The sequence below is a fragment of the Brachyhypopomus gauderio genome, chromosome 16 (genome assembly GCF_052324685.1).
Source record: "Brachyhypopomus gauderio isolate BG-103 chromosome 16, BGAUD_0.2, whole genome shotgun sequence".
In the NCBI taxonomy this organism is placed as follows: Eukaryota; Metazoa; Chordata; class Actinopteri; order Gymnotiformes; family Hypopomidae; genus Brachyhypopomus; species Brachyhypopomus gauderio.
This window is the reverse complement of record NC_135226.1, coordinates 15,218,157-15,240,186: the sequence shown is the minus strand read 5'-3', so window position 1 is coordinate 15,240,186 and position 22,030 is coordinate 15,218,157. Positions and strand designations below refer to the sequence as shown.

The 22,030-nt window shown below is 42.3% G+C and overlaps 1 protein-coding gene and 1 long non-coding RNA gene across 2 annotated transcripts; one reads left to right on the top strand and one right to left on the bottom strand.

The window, feature by feature from the left end:
- The first annotated feature begins 2,726 nt into the window (after nucleotides 1-2,726).
- Nucleotides 2,727-5,059, top strand: LOC143478401 (uncharacterized). Its single transcript, XR_013121741.1, has 3 exons — nucleotides 2,727-2,854; nucleotides 3,377-3,525; nucleotides 4,163-5,059. It is a non-coding gene; the product is annotated as an uncharacterized LOC143478401 (long non-coding RNA).
- A 2,377-nt stretch (nucleotides 5,060-7,436) lies between these two features.
- On the bottom strand, nucleotides 7,437-14,832 carry LOC143478247 (uncharacterized). Its single transcript, XM_076977220.1, has 10 exons — nucleotides 13,867-14,832; nucleotides 13,672-13,752; nucleotides 11,583-11,622; nucleotides 10,502-10,559; nucleotides 10,015-10,110; nucleotides 9,755-9,853; nucleotides 9,495-9,593; nucleotides 9,232-9,333; nucleotides 8,742-8,852; nucleotides 7,437-8,031 (listed from the first exon to the last, which is right to left on the bottom strand). Exons 4-10 carry the CDS (start codon nucleotides 10,502-10,504, stop codon nucleotides 7,795-7,797), a joined length of 747 nt encoding a protein of 248 aa, XP_076833335.1. The 5' UTR covers nucleotides 10,505-10,559; nucleotides 11,583-11,622; nucleotides 13,672-13,752; nucleotides 13,867-14,832; the 3' UTR covers nucleotides 7,437-7,794.
- Nucleotides 14,833-22,030: the final 7,198 nt, after the last annotated feature.

Sequence of the window (22,030 nt, the reverse complement as noted above, 5' to 3'; positions counted from 1 at the left end):
AACATCTTCTACCTTAATGTCTAGATTTCCAGGATGATGCCTCATGTAAGCAAAGCAATGACAACACAGTACCATGGCAACTATGAAGAGCTCCTGAAAATAAAACTTGCTAAGTCAGGCTTCCAATTTATATCCAGTAATGCATTAATTTAATATGCTGGAAAATGAGATGGAGTTCAGAATCTATCAAGCATGAACAAAAATTGAAAATAATTGCAAGTAAATAAGCAGAAGTCTACAAGATCTTGTCAGGAGATCAGACTCGTATTAATTGAATGCAAGCCATTAATTTGTAGTCTGATTGTTTAAATGAGCTGATTCATTATTAAGGTCACAGTACTTAAGATAGGCTATGTGAGGATTCAAAAGATTTGTTTTGAATTCAAAAGGTTTGCTTTTGAAGGTCTAGAGCATCTCTCCTGTAACTCCTGAAAACATTCCCAACACAGGGCAGAGCGGGCCGTGGAGTTAAACACCAGGGAGTATATCTCGGGTGAACCTAAAACTGAAAAGCTAAAGGATATAAATAAACACAGTGGAACCACAGTACCTTACATACCTGATGCTAAATTATTGAGGTAGGTGGTATTAGTCAGCTACGACCTTTAATTGCAGGTATGCCAGCCTTATGTTGCCAAAGCCTTAATGTGATGGGTCGTGCCATTTCAGTGCAGTTTTCCTTATTTCACTGTCTCTCAGCTCAAGCTAAAGTGAGATATTTTCCCACGCCCACCCGGATGGGCGTTTTGACATGAAGCAATTAGCATTTTCTAAGCATCAGTGTCAAAAACAGCGAGACTCCGCTCGTCAATGCGACTGTGCCGCTGGAGGCAGTCGAGCGTCAGCTGCGATAGGGAGGCAGTGTTGCCAACTTTTCAGACCCTATAGAGACTTTTTGTAGTAAAAAGCGACTAGCGACAAATGTAGCGACTTTTTGTGGTGTTATTGGAGACTTTTGAAAACTCTGAACACACACGCTCTTCAGTTGCTGTCCTCTGGGCAGTGTTGCCAACTCTTCAGTAAGGAAGGTAGCTATTGGTTGTCCTACAAGTCGCTAGAAGTGGCTAAATGCATAATTTGCACAATACATGTTTTTGAAGCTGTAAAGGAATAACGTTAGGAGAGAAAAAAGTGAGTAAAAAACTAAATAAATATGTTAGAACTACAAATGAGTCTCCAATAACACCACAAAAAGTAGCTAAATATAGCGACAAAGTCGCTAAGTTGGCAACACTGCTTCGCCCCACAACATTCAGTACAGTCTCTCACTCAGAGCAGACCCTCACCGCTACACGTCCACACTGCAAATGAACTGCGCATGCCCAAAGCTGCCGCTGACGCCCCGCCCCGTATTTACAGAGTGGGATGTAAATTTAACGCGAAAAGAAATCACTGTCTCGTGCGCCCTCGCCCCCAACCAGAGTTGCCAGGTTCGCGGTTTTCACGCCAAATTGGGCTTGTTTGAAAGTCCTGCCGCGGGTAAAAATTCTGGGGTCGCGGGGTGCGGTTTTTTGGGCTACTTTTTTGAGTAGGGCTACTGCGGAAGTTACAAGTCAACACTAAGAATCGATCGCGACATAATGACGCAATAATACACGAGAGGGAGTGCTATAACGGGTAATATCGGCACTGCTGTGCTGCGGTCGTAGGCACGAGGCCGCAGGCCGAGTGCCGTAGATCAGTACAGCAGTGCCGATATTACCCGTTATAGCACGAACCTCGAGTGTATTATTGCGATTATACCACAGTTCCATTATCGCTGTTTATTGAAAGATTTTGAGTAAAAGAGGACGAGAAAATACGACCTGTTTGGTTAAAAACACTCCGCCAGTTAAAATAGTTCCATTCAATGGCTCGCTGCTAAACTTACACAACACTCGAACAGCCTTACCCAATAAATATTATAGAGGTAAATATACACAAAAACAACTGTTGATAAAGTTGTATTTATTAAAAATAAAGTACAATTATTGACCATCCACGGCTGATTCGTTCAGGTATATGTTCAGTCCAGCTCTAAACCAACGAAGCTGCTGATGCCATATAACTCTCCCTTCATGTTTCTGACGGATCCATAAAAACGTCGTAAAAGCTGATTCATTTCATTTTTGTTGATAATACTAAAATCGACTGCAGTGTTGTTGCTCTTTAACCAGGATGTAAATACGTTAAGAGCCCAGGACGTTTGTTTAACGGTATTAATTTCGTTTTTCTGCATTTCCAGCTCATCCAAATCATTATTTGTAAGCATGACAAACCTTGGAGGCTCATTGGAGGAATCAGGCTGGTCATTTATAACGTCATCCTCCAGTTTCAGATCGAAACAAATGGTTTCGAAGCCAATAGATTTAATTAAATCCGTGTAATTCATTTTGATACTTTTGATACTTGTTTGTAGTTGCGCGGTTTGGCTTGTAAACGCCGCTTCGTTGCTAGGTTACCTGTATGTGGCGGAGTAATACATGGAGAGCTTCGGTTACAGTGCTATAACATGTAATATTGGCACTCCTAGATCGCCTCTCAGCCAATCACATTGTAGGGTCGGAACTAACTGTGGTATAATACTTAATTTGTCTCCATTTTACACACTCGCCACCCCCCCCCCCCCCCCCCCCCCCCCCCGGTCGACAGGTTACACTCCACCACGCCACCACCCCCCTCCCCCCTCCCCCCTCCCCCCCTCAACAACTTTGGGCTTTGGGCTAGTTTAAGCTTCTGAAGGGCGGGTTTTACACAGATTTTGTGCGGGATATTTGTGTAGGACCTGCCAACCCTGCCCCCAACGAAAGTCTAGAACGTTCTCCCGCCTGGCCTGACTGAAAGCGAATTTTTAAATCCGTTATCATTAACTGAGGTAAGAAATTAACTTTTTATCCGGTTTCTTTAATTTTGTTGTCAATGTGTAAAAGATCAAATATACAAAGAAAGAATATTACCTGACGTTATCTTTAATTCAAACATAGCTAAGGTAGGTAGCTAGCTTGATACTAGCTAGAATAACCGTTAGCCGTTAGTGTTGAAAGGTAGATCGCAAGCCGTTCATTTGTTATGGCTAAAAAGAATAATCTGTGAGAAAAAGTATACACATTTTCGATGTAACCCACCTAGGTTAAGTTAATTAATTTTCCTAGATCAGCTAAGGCATAGCATAAGTGCAAATTTTCGATGTTGCTAGGCTAGCTAACCTACATAGAAAATCTTGTGTATAGCAGAAAAGAGTATTGTCTTATGGATAAACGGCTACTAATCATTCTTGTAATGGGTCCAAGTTAGATAGCGGTTTTCTCGTTTTGGTGCTCTTTGATCTGGAAAGTAACATGTGTTGGTTGTTTTTGCCTCAGTTTATTCTATCTGAATTTTAAATTTTGTTTTGTAGGTGGCCTAAAGCAAAATGCTTTTCTTCAGAATCTAACTAAAAAGATGTTGAGAGAGCTGTCTCAAAGTGGTTTACCAATGCTCGTGACCGTGATGGAACCATGCATTGAGAGCGCAGAGAGACTTTTAAAAAAGGAACGCAGAACAGATGTAAGTAATCAATAGTGTGCTACACATATAATGTGACTGAAGGCATGTGAAAATCATTGTCATTTTTACTTTCCAAAACTGTGACGGGCTCCTATTTTGGAGTTTTTTAATGTTTTATGTACACCTAACACATCACTTGGCATTTGTAAAATCTCCCCCAAGAGGTGATTAAAGTGATAGACATCAGTGTCTTTGGAAATTTTGAGTAACTGCAGCAGCTCAAATTAATTAATTGTATAGTATATTTGAGGGTGTACTGGTAAGGATTTTATTATCCTGTGCAAACTAGAAGCTGTTTGTAGAGTTCATAGAGTTCTGTACAGTGTATTATGCTCAGGACCCAGGTGGTGCAGAAAATGCATCCCCATTAAACAGGCCTAGTGTGCTTCATAGAGTTCTGTACAGTGTATTATGCTCAGGACCCAGGTGGTGCAGAAAATGCATCCCCATTAAACAGGCCTAGTGTGCTAATTCAATAGTACAACAGGATTTTTATGCTTTACCTTGTTTTAAATTCACAGAGAAGGATGTTTATCATTGCTGAAATTGGTTTAGATAATCTGCAGTGTTACTGTTGTGTGCTTTAATTAATACTGTTGTCTGTCTCTCCCTCCCCTCTTCTCTCTCTCTCTACAAGATGAGAAACTATACAACCCAGCAACATGCAGTAAAGGATTCTAAAGACTCTTAACATACGTTTTATGGACATTGTTGGATTTAAGGTTAAAATTAGGGGTGGGAATCATTTACTATCTCACAATTCAATACCGATTTTGGGGACCACAATTCAATTCAATAACGATTTTTGATTCAATAACGATTTAATTTATAAAAATGTCTGCTTCAGTCTATAAAATCTGCATGATCTACTACAGTCTGCTTTGCAAGACAGAATGACAAATACAGAAAATAAAGTGTCTCACATTTAATTTGGTAAAAAAAAAAATGCTTTTTGTTGTTACCAAAATTTTTGAGCTTCATTTTGCAAGCTGTCTGGGCTGGCTCGGATGCTGTTCCCCCAGCCGTTGCTAGGGGCACAAAAGTCAGTCCCAGACTAAACCAGCGTAACCGTACGTTCTCAGCCAGTCTCTGCTTTCTCTGTGATTGCTTCTCGTTTGAAGGTGTCTCGCCACATCTCTCTGTTATGCTTTCTCTTTACTTATTCGAGTATCTATCTCCTGCGTCGCTTCCAGACCCATCTCAAGTTTTCCCAATCCTGTATTTCTTCCTTTCCGTTTTGCCTTTCTTTTTGGGGTTTTATTTTGCTGCTGCGTTTTTTGCCTGCAGCCAGTTACTTCCCCTGGCGATTCTGAATCGTAGTAAATGAGAATCGATTTTTGATATGTGAATCGATTTTTTAAAAATATTAATGAATTGATTAATTGGTGTTTTCAATAAAACATTTTTATTAGGATCAAGCATTTGTCATTTACATGTAAGTATTATTAAAAACAGCTCATCTCTGATTGAAATTACTTATGATAATACAGTCTTCTTGCAAGGAGAAGGATATTGCTTCCTTATTGTTCTTCCTTAGCTGAATTAGAAGTCACCCCATTCTCCATTAGCCAGACCCTCCAGAAAGTCGCGATGTTGCGATTTGCAACTTCAACGCAACTTCAAGCAAACCCCGCGAATTCAGGGCGGTGTTGCAACTTCAGCCAATCACCGCAACTTTCCCGCAAATTTGACCAATCACTGATGTCGTCTTGATGTGACGTCGACAAACTCCCGCCTTACTTCTGTATATACGTTCAACAGGACCAGACTGAAAGCAGCATGAGCGACGAAAGTAACGGCAAAAAGATCGGGAAAAGTAGTATCCCGGTACACTACATGAAAGCGGGGATAAACTGTTTTTTTCTGTTTTCAGTGTTTTATTGTTTCACAACGATGGGTTCATACATGTATTTCTAGCACCAGCCCGTCCACTCAAAGTGATTTTTAATAGTCTTTTAAGAGATGTAAAGTCCATTTCTGCCACCGAGCTGTTGCACTTCGAGGGATCATTTCAAGAAAGTGAGAGGGATCATTGTGCATTCTCTGTCCCAAGACCTGTGTTTCAAGGGGCGGGGCATACAAAATCTTGAGAGGGATAATTCCTGCCCAAACTATTTCATACCACATAGAGCACATATGTCAAAGTTAAGATCCGACCCGCGAATTGATTATCTATTGCCCCATGGATGATATTTAATTACTATTGAGTTAGAACCGGCCCGCAGGCCACAGCCGCCCGATGGTGTTTTGCACGCACAAACACTACATTCCCCAAAATGCAGTCGCTGCAGCGCACGCAAGCGGCGAGGGTCTGAGATAAAGTTTATAAGTTTAAACTTTAAACTGAGATAAAGTTTAAAGTCAGAAATAAAGTTTATTTATCTCTGATCCATATCTATGAGTTACTAGTTCGCTCTGGCGCCAACCACTGGCGATCGATCTCGATATAATACTTAATTTGTGTACAGGCTGCCCGGTAACAACTTACGTTCGCTAACCCCGCCCCCCTGTCAACAATTAATGTTCGCCACCCCCTCCAGGTTCAAATCTCACTCTAAGCGATCTTGAAAAGTTGGCAACCCTGAATAAATAGGTAAATAGATAATTAAAATGGACTACTAAATAGAGGAAACCATACAACATTTACTCCCTATTGCAACGTACTCACAAAAAGGCAAAAACACACCGCAACTTCCATCGCAATTTTTTTGAAAAACACTCGCAACATCAAACATTTTAGCCCGCAACAATCACAAAAAAGGCCCGCGAAATCCTGGTGGGACTGATTAGTTTAATTAGAAGTCACCCCATTCTACATTAGGTGATGTAATGGTCTTCCTTAAGCTGGAGAAGTTGAAATTTAACTTTAAACAATCACATGGAAAACTTAAAAACATTGTGCAGTCTCACACTCAGAGCAGACCCTCACCGCTCCACGTACACACTGCAAATGAACTGCGCATGCCCAAAGCTGCCGCCCCGCCCCGTATTTACAGAGCGGGATGTAAATATAAATGCTTTAGTCTTCAGTGAGACACGAAAAGAAATCGCTGCATTTAACTCACACAGTCTCAGTCATTCTTTACCTCATTCACCATGTAGCCGGTCACTCAACATCTAGCTAACTTGCTCATCATGTCTCACTCTAAACTCTATTCTCAGAAATACAGGAAAGAGTGGGAATCAAATCCTGAATTTAAAGGCTGGTTGAAGCCGTGTATTGGAGATGATACACGGGCATACTGCCTGTATTGTAAGGTTGATTTCTATGCCAACTAGTTCCTGCTAACTGCTACTCTTATACTAACATTTAACATAGCAAAAAAACTTTATGTAATTTACGTAAAAATGATTTATATAAAGCATTAAAGTCATGTAGTTCTTTTGAGAAGTGACTCCATATTTCAAAGGCAACAGATGTTCATTTGTAGTTCTAACATTTAGGGTGTTTTTTACTCACTTTTTTCTCTCCCAACGTTATTCCTTTACAGCTTCAAAAACATGTATTATGCAAATTAGGTGATGGTGTCATTTAGCAACTTCTAGCGACTTTTAGGACAACCAATAGCTACTTTCCTTGCTGAGGCAACACTGCCCGAGCCGCGTAACCGTGTATTCTTCCGCCGTGCACGGGGCGCAGAGGACACACTCTTGTTGGTAGTGTTAGTCAGCTGCGGTTCATTAAAGCTAGGTTTATACTTTCGCGAGTGACCGTTGCAAGCGACTCCGCCCTCCCTGCGCCTCCAACGTAACTTGGTTCACGTTGAATATCTCTTACAAAATGAAATTATCTTTACAAAAAAATCCTTCAACAAACCGTTCAGTTGAAAACGCTAGGGCAAAATTCATGTTCAAATAAATAAAGGGCAATAAGGGCAATATTTGTTTGTCTTATTTTATTTGTTTGTATTGTTGTCAATTTTTTTGCACCAGCCACTACTGATTTCCATCACCTTTCCCCAGTCAGATACGGGCCGGTGGCCCTCCTGTAACAACTGGGAGAGGGCTGGACGCAAGAGCGGACTGAACAATGATTTAATAACAAAACTAATACATTTATACAGAGCACACAGAACATACACCAAGAATAACCAAACAACACTAACAGAAATAACTGGGGGGACATGGCAAAAGAAAAGGAAAGACATTAACAAGCATATAACTAGAGAAATCAAAATCACACCAAGTACTACTGAAAGAGAATACCAATGAACAGGGAGTACAAACAGAGAAGACCAAGATTCCAAATGGCATACAAGCAAGAGGTACTTACAATAATACACTTAAAATACACTTAAGGTACTTAAATACACTCAACAAGACACCCCAGACAGCAATAATGAGGGGCGGAGAACCCCTCGCTGCTCCACCACGCTGGGCGACCCTGTTCAGCCGAACGGTGCCAGACTTGCGCGGGGGGCTCTCGCCATGGAGCAGCTCGCTTTCTTCCACGTCCTGGTCACTGCGGTGGGGCGGCACTTTTCTGTCGTTCACCAATCGCTTCTCCTGCAAATGCAGGCAGACATCACACACCAGAACCCATGGTTCATTCTCGAAGGACTATCTGCTCTATGTCTGCGTCAACCTCTGCAAGGCACCGAAAAGCAACGATTTCTTGATAGAAAACATATAAGGAGGCATGTCTTATTTTATTTTTATTAAATTATCATTTTCAGTGACATATTGCTGTTCCATTCCATGAAATGACGTTATAACTCTGCCACAGACTAAAGACCAAAGATCTATCCACTACCAGCGTCTCTTCTGAAAGCTCTGCGATATGTCATTGTCCATTCAGCCTGACACTTGACCTTCATAGACCAGAGGGAGGGAGTCTAATTACCACTACACAGGCCATCTCTGTGTCCCAGAGACGCTCTACAGGTATTGATTAAAATGCACTACACCCTGTCTCAGTAGACCCTAGGAGGGGCATTAAAACCAGCAAGCTGTGAGGTAAAGAGGCGGGAAGTAACGCTGGAGCTCTAGAAGCATCTTAGACGTCTCCTCTCACTGCATATGATGAAGCTGATAGAAAGTATCCCGTATTCATTTCACAATTACTTTCCCTGGATGGTGTTTTTACATTATATACGATCCAAAAGCCAACATTAGCATAGCCCCAAAATGCTAAAAGCACTGAAAACATCTTCTTGGCAGCTTGGCATTCCATGTCCACAAAGCCCACTTTGAACTATGGACGTTGCTGGTCTCACCCCACTCAGTTTGGACAGATCGACCGAGTCGGGCTCATGAGAGCGGGGCTTGCGGGGGGTTGTCACAGCGATGCCCTCCTGTTCAGCCTTCTTTTTATCTTGCTCTATTTCCTGCAGGATGTAACGTAGTGGTACTTATAAATATCATAACAAATAGCGCCTATTTAAAATAAATAAATAAAAATTATCTGGCCTATTCTGCTGTTGTTACAAAAATTAATTGCCTTCCCCTTCAGTTTCTGCTCGTATAGGGTTTTTTGTTAAGTACAAGTTGGCATGCACATTACAAAAATCACATATTATAGCATATAAAATTTAAATGATCCATGTATGAAGAAATGCGAAAAAAGTGCTTCACTTAATTGAAAATGTATACATACCAGACAGATACATGTACTCTTCTCCACAGCAAACCCACGAGGTTGGGAGACAACACGCATGAAATAAACAGTGAAAGGGGAGAATGCCATGCAACTTTCAGCACACCCACCTGATATCTTCTCATCAAGCCCTCGTTTTTCTTGCGCAGAGCCTCAATACGTCTGTCCAGCTCTGCACATTTCTCCTCCTTCTTCATATCAACTGCATTGGACTGTCGGAACCAGCACAATGTTCAGAACTCACAATCACAAATGTTAAATACCAGACAGATACATGTACTCTTCTCCACAGCAAAACCACGAGGTTGGGAGACAACACGCATGAAATAAACAGTGAAAGGGGAGAATGCCGTGCAACTTTCAGCACACCCACCTGATATCTTCTCATTAGAGCATCATTCTTTTTGCGCAGAGCCACAAACAGTCTGTCCAGCTCTGCATCTTTCACCTTCTTCAGCTCCAATTCATTGGACTGTCGGAACCAGCACAATGTTCAGAACTCACAATCACAAATGTTAAATACCAGACAGATACATGTACTTTTCTCCACAGCAAAACCACGAGGTTGGGAGACAACACGCATGAAATAAACAGTGAAAGGGGAGAATGCCGTGCAACTTTCAGCACACCCACCTGATATCTTCTCATTAGAGCATCATTCTTTTTGCGCAGAGCCACAAACAGTCTGTCCAGCTCTGCATCTTTCACCTTCTTCAGCTCCAATTCATTGGACTGTCGGAACCAGCACAATGTTCAGAACTCACAATCACAAATGATAAATACCAGACAGATACATGTACTCTTCTCCACAGCAAAGCCACGAGGTTGGGAGACAACACGCATGAAATAAACAGTGAAAGGGGAGAATGCCATGCAACTTTCAGCACACCCACCTGATATCTTCTCATTAGAGCATCATTCTTTTTGTGCAGAGCCACAAACAGTCTGTCCAGCTCTGCATCTTTCTCCTTCATATCCACTGCATTGGACTGCCAGAACCAGTACAATGTTCAGAACTCACAATTACAAATGTTTGGAAGTTACTGCTACTTTATTTAAAAGATTATCCTTAATAATTTCCTTAATGCAACTACATTTCAGAAAAGTACATGAAGATCTTTCCATATTGAATAGAGTAACAGAATAAAGAAGCATTTTCTTTACATTCAGCATTTATATCCATTTATGGTTCCATATTTATTGCTTTTTATTTAAAGTTTTTGGAGGATCCCTTTTAATACCGAGTAGTACAATTTTCTTCCAGGCTATTTCAATGAGCTACATAAGAAAATGGTTCAGAATTGTTTCTGTGTTCTTAAAGATCTTTGTATCTTAAATGAACATGGGCGTGTGGTGCTGGATTCATCACCCACAACTCACCATAACTGGAAGCCTGTCGTCAAATTCAAGTGAAGAATGGACCAAAACCACCTACAAACTAGATGAAAACACCACATGTAAACAAATATGTCGCACTCTTGGGCCACGAGAAACGGGATTTTAGATGCGGCTTTTCAATTTATGTGGATTTAATGAGGCAAATGCGTTCATGGTTGGTTATTATTTTGCCCACAAGTTATATTCACAGAGATTAAATGAGTAAACTATGTTAATGTAAAAATATCAACGATGCCTTCACAAAACTATTACGACAAGATGTCATCGGTCCTCAAATTAAAAACCAAATTATTATTAACCAAGCTCACTAGCGGCTGGGCAGCTACTACTGCAACCGCAATTTTTTATTGATCCACTACATATGATCTGGTCCTGAGATTGTGAATTAGGTGGTATTAACATTCCCACGTTTAGATTAAAAAATATTTTAATAAAAGACGTGTGAGCAAAGAAGCGAATGGAGTGAGCTGAGTGGGTGAGCTAGCAAAGTTGTGCAAATAAAGTAGGAAAAGAGGCTTCGAGTTAGAAAGACACATATTTGTGATTGCGTTAAAATGTATTCAGTTCAGTAGATATATGCGGCTTTTAGCCAGGTGTGGCTTATAAAACATTTTCCTTTTTTTTTTTTTACTTTGTAGGTGCGGCTTATATTGAGGTGCGCTGTATAGTTGAGAAAATACGGTACTTCCTGACAACAGACACGGCTCCTTTCTTTGGCAAAAGTTCCTTTGGGGCATCATCTTTTACTTCAATGTTTGGGAGAATTTGTGGTTCAGAACGTCCCTCGTTTTCAGCAAGCTAGATTTGCACTTTGTTGCAAGCTAGATTTTGTTTGTTGTGCTTAGCATCGCAGCAATAAAAAACATCCCGTGAGAAACAATTAATGACCGTGCTGCGTTCTGGACACGTGAAGGTTATTTAAACTGGTGTGGCCGGTTTATAAAAAATTCTTAAGTGGCAATAATATTCCACAGCACAGAATCAGGCATGACATTAATGCATGGCATGAACACAGCATTAAATAGGACAACCAAAACAAGAATGCACGGGCAGCTCAACTCACAGTGTGAGTAGGACGCTCTCTTCACTCAGGGGCATCAGACCTGCACCAACAGTACAACTCACAACCATGCAGAACGTGCACAAGGCAATAAACAGTCCCACTCACAGCATCAAAAACACAGCACTGCGCGGCAAGAACATCCAGCATTTCAAGAGCACAGAATTAACAGTCCAGTCTACACAGTAAAGGACAAACAGTTCAGGTAACACAGCATAAACATGAGCATGGTATCCAATCATGTATCAGGTATCCAATGAATGAACACATGTGGAGTAATGTACTTGACAAAAAAAAGTGAAATAACTGAAAACATGTTTTATATTCTAGTTTCTTCAAAATAGCCTTTGCTCTTGGAATTCTCTCCGTGAGCTTCAAGAGGTAGTCACCTGAAATGGGCTTCAGGTTTGCTTTAACAGGGTTCATTAGTGGAAGCTCATTGAGAGAATGCCAAGAATGTGCAAAGCAGTAATCAGAGCAAAGGATGGCTATTTTGAAGAAACTAGAATATAAAACATGTTTTCAGTTATTTCACTTTTTTTGTACAGTACATAACTCCACATGTATTCATTCATGGTTTTGATGCCTTCAGTGAATCTACAATGTAAATAGTCATGTAAATAAAGAAAGCGCATTGAATGAGAAGGTGTGTCCAAACTTTTGGCCTGTAGTGTAGGTGATGATGTCACATGCTTACAGTCTCAGACTTTGCTGAAACGTTGAAATTCCCAACGCCGATATTGCGGCCCATAATTTTAAACCACAATGTCCGGGATTCCACATCTTGCAAAGTGAGCTTTCAGGTTGTGGATAACACTGGCTCAATCCTTGTCTGGAAGATGGAAGACTTCCCAGAAATTTGACAAGTAATCAACCGCAATCTGACTATTTCTATCATTGAACGCGAATAGGTCTGTACTAGGCCTGTGTTGAAAAAATCGATTTTCCGATTCAGAATCGATTCGCATGATGATCTGATTATCGATTCGTACATCCAAAGATCGATTTTTTTGTGAACTTTTACCCCCGCCTCGTCACTGAATTCACGCAGGCGTGCTCGGTCTAACTAACTGTAAAACGACTTGGCGTCGGACAGTGCCGGTAACGACGATAGTCAAATCGGAAATCTAAAAACAGAAGGACAGTTTATCCAGTGTCAGTGACTACAGTTAGTCCGTGTCACTGACCGTTTACCCAGTTTTTACAGTTTAAAAAAAGTTTAAAATGTTCTTGTAACGTTGGGCGCAAGGCGATGGATGAGACAGAATCCTTTGCACTTTCCAAATCGTTACGTTTATTACATTTACCGAAGCGCAGACAGCGCACATAAAACACGTTTACATAGAACATGTGTGACTCAAACAACGACGAGCACAGGACGCTGCGCGAGCGCAAATTAAATAGACAAACCACATAAACCCCACGTGACAAGACGAGCCACAGGTAAGGACTATCACAAGACGCACCCGCACCCACGGAGATACACCGACGTAGACGATTAGACGCAGACGACGTTAACGCGCCCAAAACGGAGGGGTCGGGGACCGTAACGTGAGAGTTCTGTTCTTATATTCTCACTTTAAAGAAAAATACACGTTTACATTTTATACTTTCAGTTTATTAAGTGTGAGCACTTTTAAAATAAAAATGCATTTGGTAGCAACAGCTTATGGGTGAATTCTTAATTATTTAAATCATAATAATAATGCACTGGTTAGTGTCCCAGTAGGAGCCCACTGTTGCAGATATAGACACCTCAAAGATGTCCTGTTTATTGTCCTGGATTACCTTTCTTGAAGGTAGATTTATGATGACCCTTTTCACCAGTCTTCCAGCCATCAGTAACTACCAACTACCAGTAACTATTTGCTGATTAATATCGATATAATACTAGTTTTAACATGTTGCTTCTGTACACAGTCAGGAAACAGCTCAAATACATTTTTAATAACACTAAACCCCGAATTGGATCGAATTGGATCGAATCGATTAAATCGGATTAAATCGAAAAAAATCGATTCTTAATCTTCAGAATCGGAATCGGATCGATTCTTGGAATTTGAATCAATACCCAGCCCTAGTCTGTACACACCTTTGCCCACGGCCTTAGTGGAATGTCATGCGGGTGAAACATCTCTGTTGTCTCGAGTCTTTGGCTCTGCACACTGAAGACCTAAAATCATACATAGAAAATTGTGCAGTCATTCCAGGCCAATACACACATTGTCTGGCTCTGCGTAAACAGCTTTCAATGATCAAATGAGATGGTAATATATTCTCTCCACACCTTCATTTCTCATACTGCTTGGCCTTCTTGATGAGCTTATCTAACCACTTCCTCTCTGCTGCGGATAAGCTGCTACTCCAACATACTGCCGCATAGAAGATGGCTGATGCGACTACAGAGTCATAGAAGGTCTTCAGGAGTGCCACCTGCACTCCAAAGGACCACAACCTTCTCAGCAGGTAGAGTGCTCTGACCCTTTTTGTAAAGTGCATCAGTGTTGTGAGTCCAGTCCAGTTTATTGTTCAGGTGAACACCCAGGTACTTGTAGGTGTCCACTATCTCAATGTCCACTACCTGGATGTTCAACGGTGTTCGTGTGATGGGTCTGCATCTGCAGGAATCCACAACCAGCTCCTTAGTCTTAGCAGCATTGATCAGGAGGTGGTTCGGCTGGCACCAGTCCACAAAGTCCTGAGTGCACTGTCTATACTTTGCGTCATCCCCGTCTGTGATGAGGCCAAATATGGCAGAGTAATTCGAGAACTTTTGTAGATGGTAGTGCGAGGAGTTGATGGAGAAGTCTGCAGTGTAGAGGGTGAAGAGGAACGGTGCCACCACAGCACGTACTGCAGACCAGCCTGTCAGCGACACAGCCCTGTGTCCTCACGTACTGTGGGCGTTCAGTGAGGTAGTCCAGTATCCACTGGGACAGGTGGTGGTCCACTCCTGACAGCTCCAGCTTGACCCTCAGAAGTCCTGGCTGTATGGTGTTGAAAGCACTGGAGAAATCAAAGAACATGATCCTCACAGTGCTACCAGGCATCTCTAGGTTCAGAGCTCAGTGCAGGAGATAGATGATGGCATCATCCACTCCGATGCCAGGCTGGTAGGCGAACTGTAGATAGTTCAAGCTGCTCTCAAGCTGCTCAGATCCTTTGGGTGCTTGGTCTTTGGTACCGGTACCACACAGGAGCTCTTCCACAGTTGTGGTACCAGGCCCGGTGCCACGGGGGGGGCGAAAGGGGGCGTCACCTCAGGCCTCAGGCGAAGTGTCCCGCCCCCTTAATAATAAGACCCAATTATTCAGGGTTCAGGGTTTATTTACCTCTGATCTATCGATCACCCCCCCCCCCCCCCCCCGTCAACAACTTACGTTGGCCCTGCCTCCAGTCAACAACTTACGTTCGCCACCCCGAAATTTTCTGACGCCCCCCCCCCACTGTATATGTCCTGGCGCCGGCCCTGTGTGGTACTGTCCCCAGCTTCAGGCTCAGGTTGAACATGAAACCCAAAATGCCACACAGTTTATCTGCGCAGCACCTCAGTAGCCTGGAACTGATACCATCTGGACCTGCAGCTTTACGCACCTTTATCTTTGGGAGCTCATTCCTCACTAGATGAGTTGAAAAGGACAGGATGGAGAGGGGCTGTGGAGAGAAGTCCTCTGAGGTGGGGGAGGGGGGCTGTGAGATGGAAAACACTGAAGTGAAACGGGAAGGTGATGATTGAGAGCCTAGAGGTGTGAGTACCTGAGAAGATAAGCTGGAAGACATTAAGGATGATGAGTCTGACAGCCAGGATGGCTGGGCTGGGGGAGGGGTGGGTGACTGGTCAAACCTGTTAAAAAACTGCTTCAAGTTGTCCACCCATTCTAAATCTCCAACAACCTTAGGGCTTGTGTTGTGGCCTGAGATTGAGTTCAAACTCCTCCAAACCCCCCTGATGTTGCTCTGCTGCAGCTGGTCCTCCATCTTCTTCCTGTAGGTGTTGTTTCCACCTGGTAGCATGAAGGACATCACAAGCTGCATCAGCGTTTGCAGAGGGCGGCACATACACAGTTATCACCATAACTTGAAAAATCCAGAGGAATATAGTAGTCTCATGCTAACGTCTAGCAGTTCAATGTCCTTACTACAGAGTGTTTCCTTGATGGTTAAGTGCCTAGAGTTACACCATCTATCATTCACAAACACAGCCAGACCCCCTCCTCTCTTCTTAGCACTCTCCCTGGTTCTGTCTGCTCAAAGTAGACAAAAACCGTCCATGATTATGTGTGAGTCCGGCGTTAGTTCATTTAGCCACTTCTCCATCAGGTAGATGAGGCTGCTCTCCCAGTAGCTCCTCTGATGTCGCGTTAGCAAAGACCACGGGTGAGTTTCCCGAAACGTTCGTAGCGCTAAGTACTTTTTAACCTTATACGTTTCATACGAGGTTACGAAGTACTTAGCGCTAAGAACGTTTCGGGAAACCCACCCCACTACATTTCCCACTAAAAAGACAAATTAAACATTCTTTTAAAATTGATTTGACCAGGAATGAACCTATTCTCACACTCATACTTTATGCACAAATTCACATGTTTCCAATTATTCTACCCCTAATAAATTATTCCATTTAAAATTGCTAACAATAAATTGCATCACTGTAGCACGTTTTAGTAGCCTTTGTGAACATAACAACCATTAGTTTGTATTTAGCCTGTACTGTAAATATTTGTAACTTTGTACATGTAATGGTAACTTTAAATGTGTCATGTTCAATAAATTTTTTAAATACTAATTTCTTGAGTTTTTTTAATGAATTTTTATGATTTTACTGTTGATTTACATTGTACTCTACAAGCTCTCAATTAAGCATGCATTACCTTGTTTAAAGTATGTAATACCTTCAATGCTCTTTTGTTTACCTCTACAACGATATGATAATAGTCTCATCTTTTGGTGATGGGGGCTCTCCCAGGGATTTGAGCCATGAAAAAATATCACACATAGCCCACCACCCCAGGCCTCGCACACCCTTCAGAACGCAGACCCTTAGAACATAAATCAGACTACAGCAATTTCAGACCTCTGCAACACGTAAGATATAAATATAAAATAATATATAGTAATTAGTGGTGGGACTTTAACGCGTTAATTTCGATTGATTAATTAATTACAGGAAAATTAACGCACTAAAAAGATTTACGCATTTTAACGCATTTAACGCATGAGACACTCTAAGTGCACGAGTTCCGGGCAAACAGATTATATGGACGTACAATAAGATCATGATGGAGATGACTGAAGAGGCTACGCTGGTGGATGGGAAATTTAAATATAAGAAACTTCCAGATGGAAGTACAAACAAAAATTGTGTTATTTGCACTTTATGTAGGAAGGAGTTCGCTTATCACAGGAGCACTTCCACCCTTCGTTACCACCTCAACGCAAAACATGTTGGTGCTAATGCGCAGGTCAGTAATGATCACTTAGCTGCTAAATGTATTCCTAGTGCGATCGGGTGACCAAACGTCCGTATTTCACATCCTGTCCCGGGTTTTTTTTTAAGTGAGGAAATGTCCTGGTTTTTAAATTACCTTCGTTGAACCATTAAGCCTGATTAAACTTTCGCGAGTGGCCGTAGCTCGCGACTCCGCACGCGTTTAAACATGACGCGTCACATTATTTGCAGTGTTGTTCGCTCTCTGTGATCGAAGATAAAGGCTTACAAGAAGCGCTGCACATTGCGTCAATTGATGCAAGTTACGAACTACCGTCCAGAAAGACAATGTCGACGAAAATCCAGCAGCTCTATGATGAGGAAAGGGAAGTAAAACAGGTTATTTGTAACGTATTGAACAGGCAGAGAGGGATCCAAATGCGGAAGAACACCGCTTTTATTTAAATGAGACGCTGGTACAAACACAGGCAGGTGAATCAAGAGTACTAGGATCAGTAGTAACAGCGTGTTCTTGACGTGGTCAGGACGGTCCAGGGTCATACCGGGGGAGCAGAAGTCAGGAGGTACAGAGGGATTAGGCAGGAGACAAGGTCGGGGACGTAAGCGAGGGTCAGGACACAGGAGAGCAGACAGGATATAGAACGGCTTGGTACGCGGCATGAGTCGGCAATACTTCGCAACTGAGATGTGCTGGTGAAGTGCTTAAGTAAGGCTGAAGGGGGCGTGGTGATGAGGGGCAGGTGAGGTTGATTAGGAAAGATCAGGTGGCATTCCTGACATTATTGCAGTGGCGTGCACACATAGACACCAGCTCTGCCCTTTATCAACGAAAGTGCCCTTTTGAAAACTTTTTTTAAAATCATTTTACTAAGGTCGGTTTGAAATGATCTTTTGAAAACCTGAGCGATTAAAAACAATGCCCTAAATGCGCCACAACCTCGCACACACCCGACCTCTCTCTTCCTTTAACACCAGATGCGCTGCAGCTGCAGTTCAGTTCAGCGAGTGGAAGGAAGCGTCTTCAGCACAACACACACGGTCACAGATAGACTTCTTCTCCCGTGCCCCACCAGCCAGGTCACATACACATCAAGTCAAATCTACCGTTTGCCCTCTAAGCCCAACGTGAAATCATTTTCTTGTGCAGTAAAATGTCTCATACAGCACCAAACTACTAAGCATTTTTAGCCGACTGGTCACCTGATAAACTAGTCGTTCTAGCCCAAATCAATGATAGATAACGTGATGACGACCACATACAAATAATTAAGGTAGAGTATGCAAATCTATGTGTTAAGCTGAACGTACTGTTGTATAGGTTTTGTTAGGCAATATAAATTAACACATTCATTTGTGAAAGAAGAAACGGGAAGTTCCCCATTACCTGTGAAAAATGCCCATCTGCATTCGTGTAATGACAACACTCAGTAGCCCATAACTCCTTCTCCTACATTTTGGTCTTTTTACTGTCTTAATTGTAGGCATATATTGATTTAAATTACAAAATATATGTAACAAGTTCTGCAGACAGTGGAGGGTAAACAGAAGTTAACTGAAGGACATGACTGTATATAGTTAATATTGGATATGAATTATATCAGTTGGTATGGAGATGATTCCGTGCCTATTCGAAATGTAATCGCTACTAGGCAAAAATGGAAATGCAATCCACAAAATGCATTGCTTTTCCATACAAACATGCAGAATACGTGCCACAATGAAATGCAAAAGCACTATTACATTACATTTCAATGCACTTTATCTCTTTATTGAAAAACAATACACAAGAATTACCATTCAAAACCAAAACGCTGAATTTGTGCCAGAATTGAATATAATACAGCTCGAAATGTAATCACGGCACCGAGGTATTGCTTTTCACCGTACGGTATTTCTGACATAAATGTCTCCTTTAAATGTAATGATCACGAGATTGATTTAAACACTGATGTGATGAAAACATGCCACAATGAAAAGTAAAAGCTCCAGTGTGTGTGGATTTGTATTTAAAGAAAGAAACGCTGAATTCGTGCCAGAAGCCACCTTGAAATGCAATCGACTGAGCGTCATTGTATTCCACTGTGTGTCTCTGCGAAGCTGTGTTCGTGCCAGAATGAAATCTAATCACTGTCCAATAGGAACGCTCGCCTGAATTTGGGGCGGGGCTTAGACTCCAGTCAGAAGCAATCGTTCATAGTTGGACTTGAAAGCAGCAGAAATGTCTTTTCACGACAGAATAAAAGAGGAAATAAACAGTCTAATTGGACAAATTGAGGCTGGTGCAGTTACAGACGACTACGTGCTTAACTTAATTAAGCTGAAGGTGCTGGACAATATTGAAAACGGACCTTGAAAGTGTCGTGCATGTGCTTGAATTCCATCTTGTAAAGGTGGATGAACCCTGCAAACAGCGCTGAAGAGCGGAACACGACATCGACAAGCCACAGCGGAGCCCCCGCGATTGCTGAACGAGGGGCGGAATTCGGCACAACACGTTCGTTTGGAAAAAATTCTCCGTCGTGCCTGCTGCTTGCATGAGTTAAATGAAAATGAGCACTTTCTTCTTTGACTTACAACTTTGTCCTACCACCTGATTAACTTTCTGTTCCACCCCTGACGGGTGAAGGAACATCTACAGAAAAGCCACACCTCATTATAAGTCACATGGTTCAAAGCGAGAGGGAATAAGTAGCGGTTTATAATCTGGAAAATACGGGTAGCAATCGCGGGGGCTCCGCTGTGGCTTGTCGATGTCGTGTTCCGCTCTTCAGCGCTGTTTGCAGGGTTCATCCACCTTTACAAGATGGAATTCAAGCACATGCACGACACTTTCAAGGTCCGTTTTCAATATTGTCCAGCACCTTCAGCTTAATTAAGTTAAGCACGTAGTCGTCTGTAACTGCACCAGCCTCAATTTGTCCAATTAGACTGTTTATTTCCTCTTTTATTCTGTCGTGAAAAGACATTTCTGCTGCTTTCAAGTCCAACTATGAACGATTGCTTCTGACTGGAGTCTAAGCCCCGCCCCAAATTCAGGCGAGCGTTCCTATTGGACAGTGATTAGATTTCATTCTGGCATGAACACAGCTTCGCAGAGACACACAGTGGAATACAATGACGCTCAGTCGATTGCATTTCATGGTGGCTTCTGGCACGAATTCAGCGTTTCTTTCTTTAAATACAAATCCACACACACTGGAGCTTTTACTTTTCATTGTGGCATGTTTTCATCACATCAGTGTCAATCTCGTGATCATTACATTTAAAGGAGACATTTATGTCAGAAATACCGTACGGTGAAAAGCAATACCTCGGTGCCGTGATTACATTTCGAGCTGTATTATATTCAATTCTGGCACAAATTCAGCGTTTTGGTTTTGAATGGTAATTCTTGTGTATTGTTTTTCAATAAAGAGTTAAAGTGCATTGAAATGTAATGTAATAGTGCTTTTGCATTTCATTGTGGCACGTATTCTGCATGTTTGTATGGAAAAGCAATGCATTTTGTGGATTGCATTTCCATTTTTGTCTAGTAGCGATTACATTTCGAATAGGCACGGAATCATCTCCATAAGTTGGCTGCGTGACTTTTTTCCATTGAAAACTCACGTTTAGAGAATGTTACAAATAAAAGTCAATTTTCATTCAACATGAGCTTGTAGTTTTTTTATTTGCGCTAAAAAGTGCCCTCCACCATCCCACCCCCCCCCCCCTCCCCCCACGAGCACTTGCCCCCCAAAATGTCTGTGGGTTATTGTGAAGAGCGCCACAAATGTGGCTCTGACTGGGGATCACTGGACCTCTGTTAGCAACAAGAATAATCTAATAATCTTGGTGTGACAGCTCATATTATAGATGATGAATCTATAGATGATGAAGATCCAGTCATTTGCTTTGAGCATGCAGAAGACCATTTCTAGGCACTATGGAGATGCCTGTGGCAGAGGCCTGGGAAATTAAAGATAAAAATACACCATCTAAAATGGTATTAAAAAACATCTTCTGATTTACTTCAATTCTTCCAATATCCTGAGCAAAACTCCCAAAATTAAACAACATTTTTGGTCAGAATTTCCAGTGTTCTGAACTGTTTTCTGCACTCATTGTCACGGTGAGGCGGCCCCCTACCGGTCGCCTCCGTCCACAGCGGCTGTTGTTGTTGTTGTTTTGTGATGTCGTGTACGCCCCTCAGGTGGGCGGAGCCCGTGATCCGTTCCCACCTGATGGTCGTTTGTCTGTCTATATATGTCTTGTCGTCGTACCAGTTGACCGCTGGTCATTATCTCCTTAATTTGGATGTATAGCACGGGTTTTTGGTTTGCACCTTTTCTATTAAACCCTCCTATTTCTCTGAGACTTGGCGTGATCGCTTCCTTTCAGTTGCTCACACCTGCCCGTCACAGAATGACCAGCCACCTTTCGGAAGCCGCCGAGTCTCTTTTTCTTTCTCCTTCGTTCGTGGTCATGTCTCGTGGTAAGTGTTTGTCTGCGTGGTGTTTGTTTGAAGAGATCCGCCGTGCCCATGTGTTGTGTTAGTGGCACGGCGAGGCACAGGACTGTCGTCCTGGAAATACTCTTCGTGTTTGTTGTTTGTTTGTTTGTGTGAAGAGATCCGCTGTGCCCATGTGTTGTGTTAGTGGCACGGCGAGGGACAGGACTGTCGTCCTGGAAATACTCTTCTTCTTGTGTGGTGTTAGTGTGTCCAGGTAACGGACGTGAGGATCCGTGTGCGTGCGCGTTTGTTATATGTTGAGTGTTTTGTGTGTGTGACGCGCTCGCCGCTCGTCACTGTCGCCTCGCTCCCCGTGTGTCGTGTGTTTTATGTGGGGAGCGACTGCGACTCTGAGCGGCGCGTCACCATCGTTTGTGTAGTGCACGCAAGTATCGGTCCCGTTCGTTCAGTGTCTGCTCACTAAGTTCTGTTTGTCGAGTCTTTGTGTGCATGTTTTGTCCTAGCGTGTTGTCTACTGTTAAGTGTAATTCCACGCTTGCTCCTCCCCTT

Excerpts from the sequence above, each read along its gene's own strand:
- LOC143478247 (XM_076977220.1), bottom strand. Across the intron at positions 9,854-10,014 it reads CTCTAATGAGAAGATATCAG|TCCAATGAATTGGAGCTGAA; the intron begins GTGGGTGTGCTG and ends TGGTTCCGACAG. Across the intron at positions 9,594-9,754 it reads CTCTAATGAGAAGATATCAG|TCCAATGAATTGGAGCTGAA; the intron begins GTGGGTGTGCTG and ends TGGTTCCGACAG.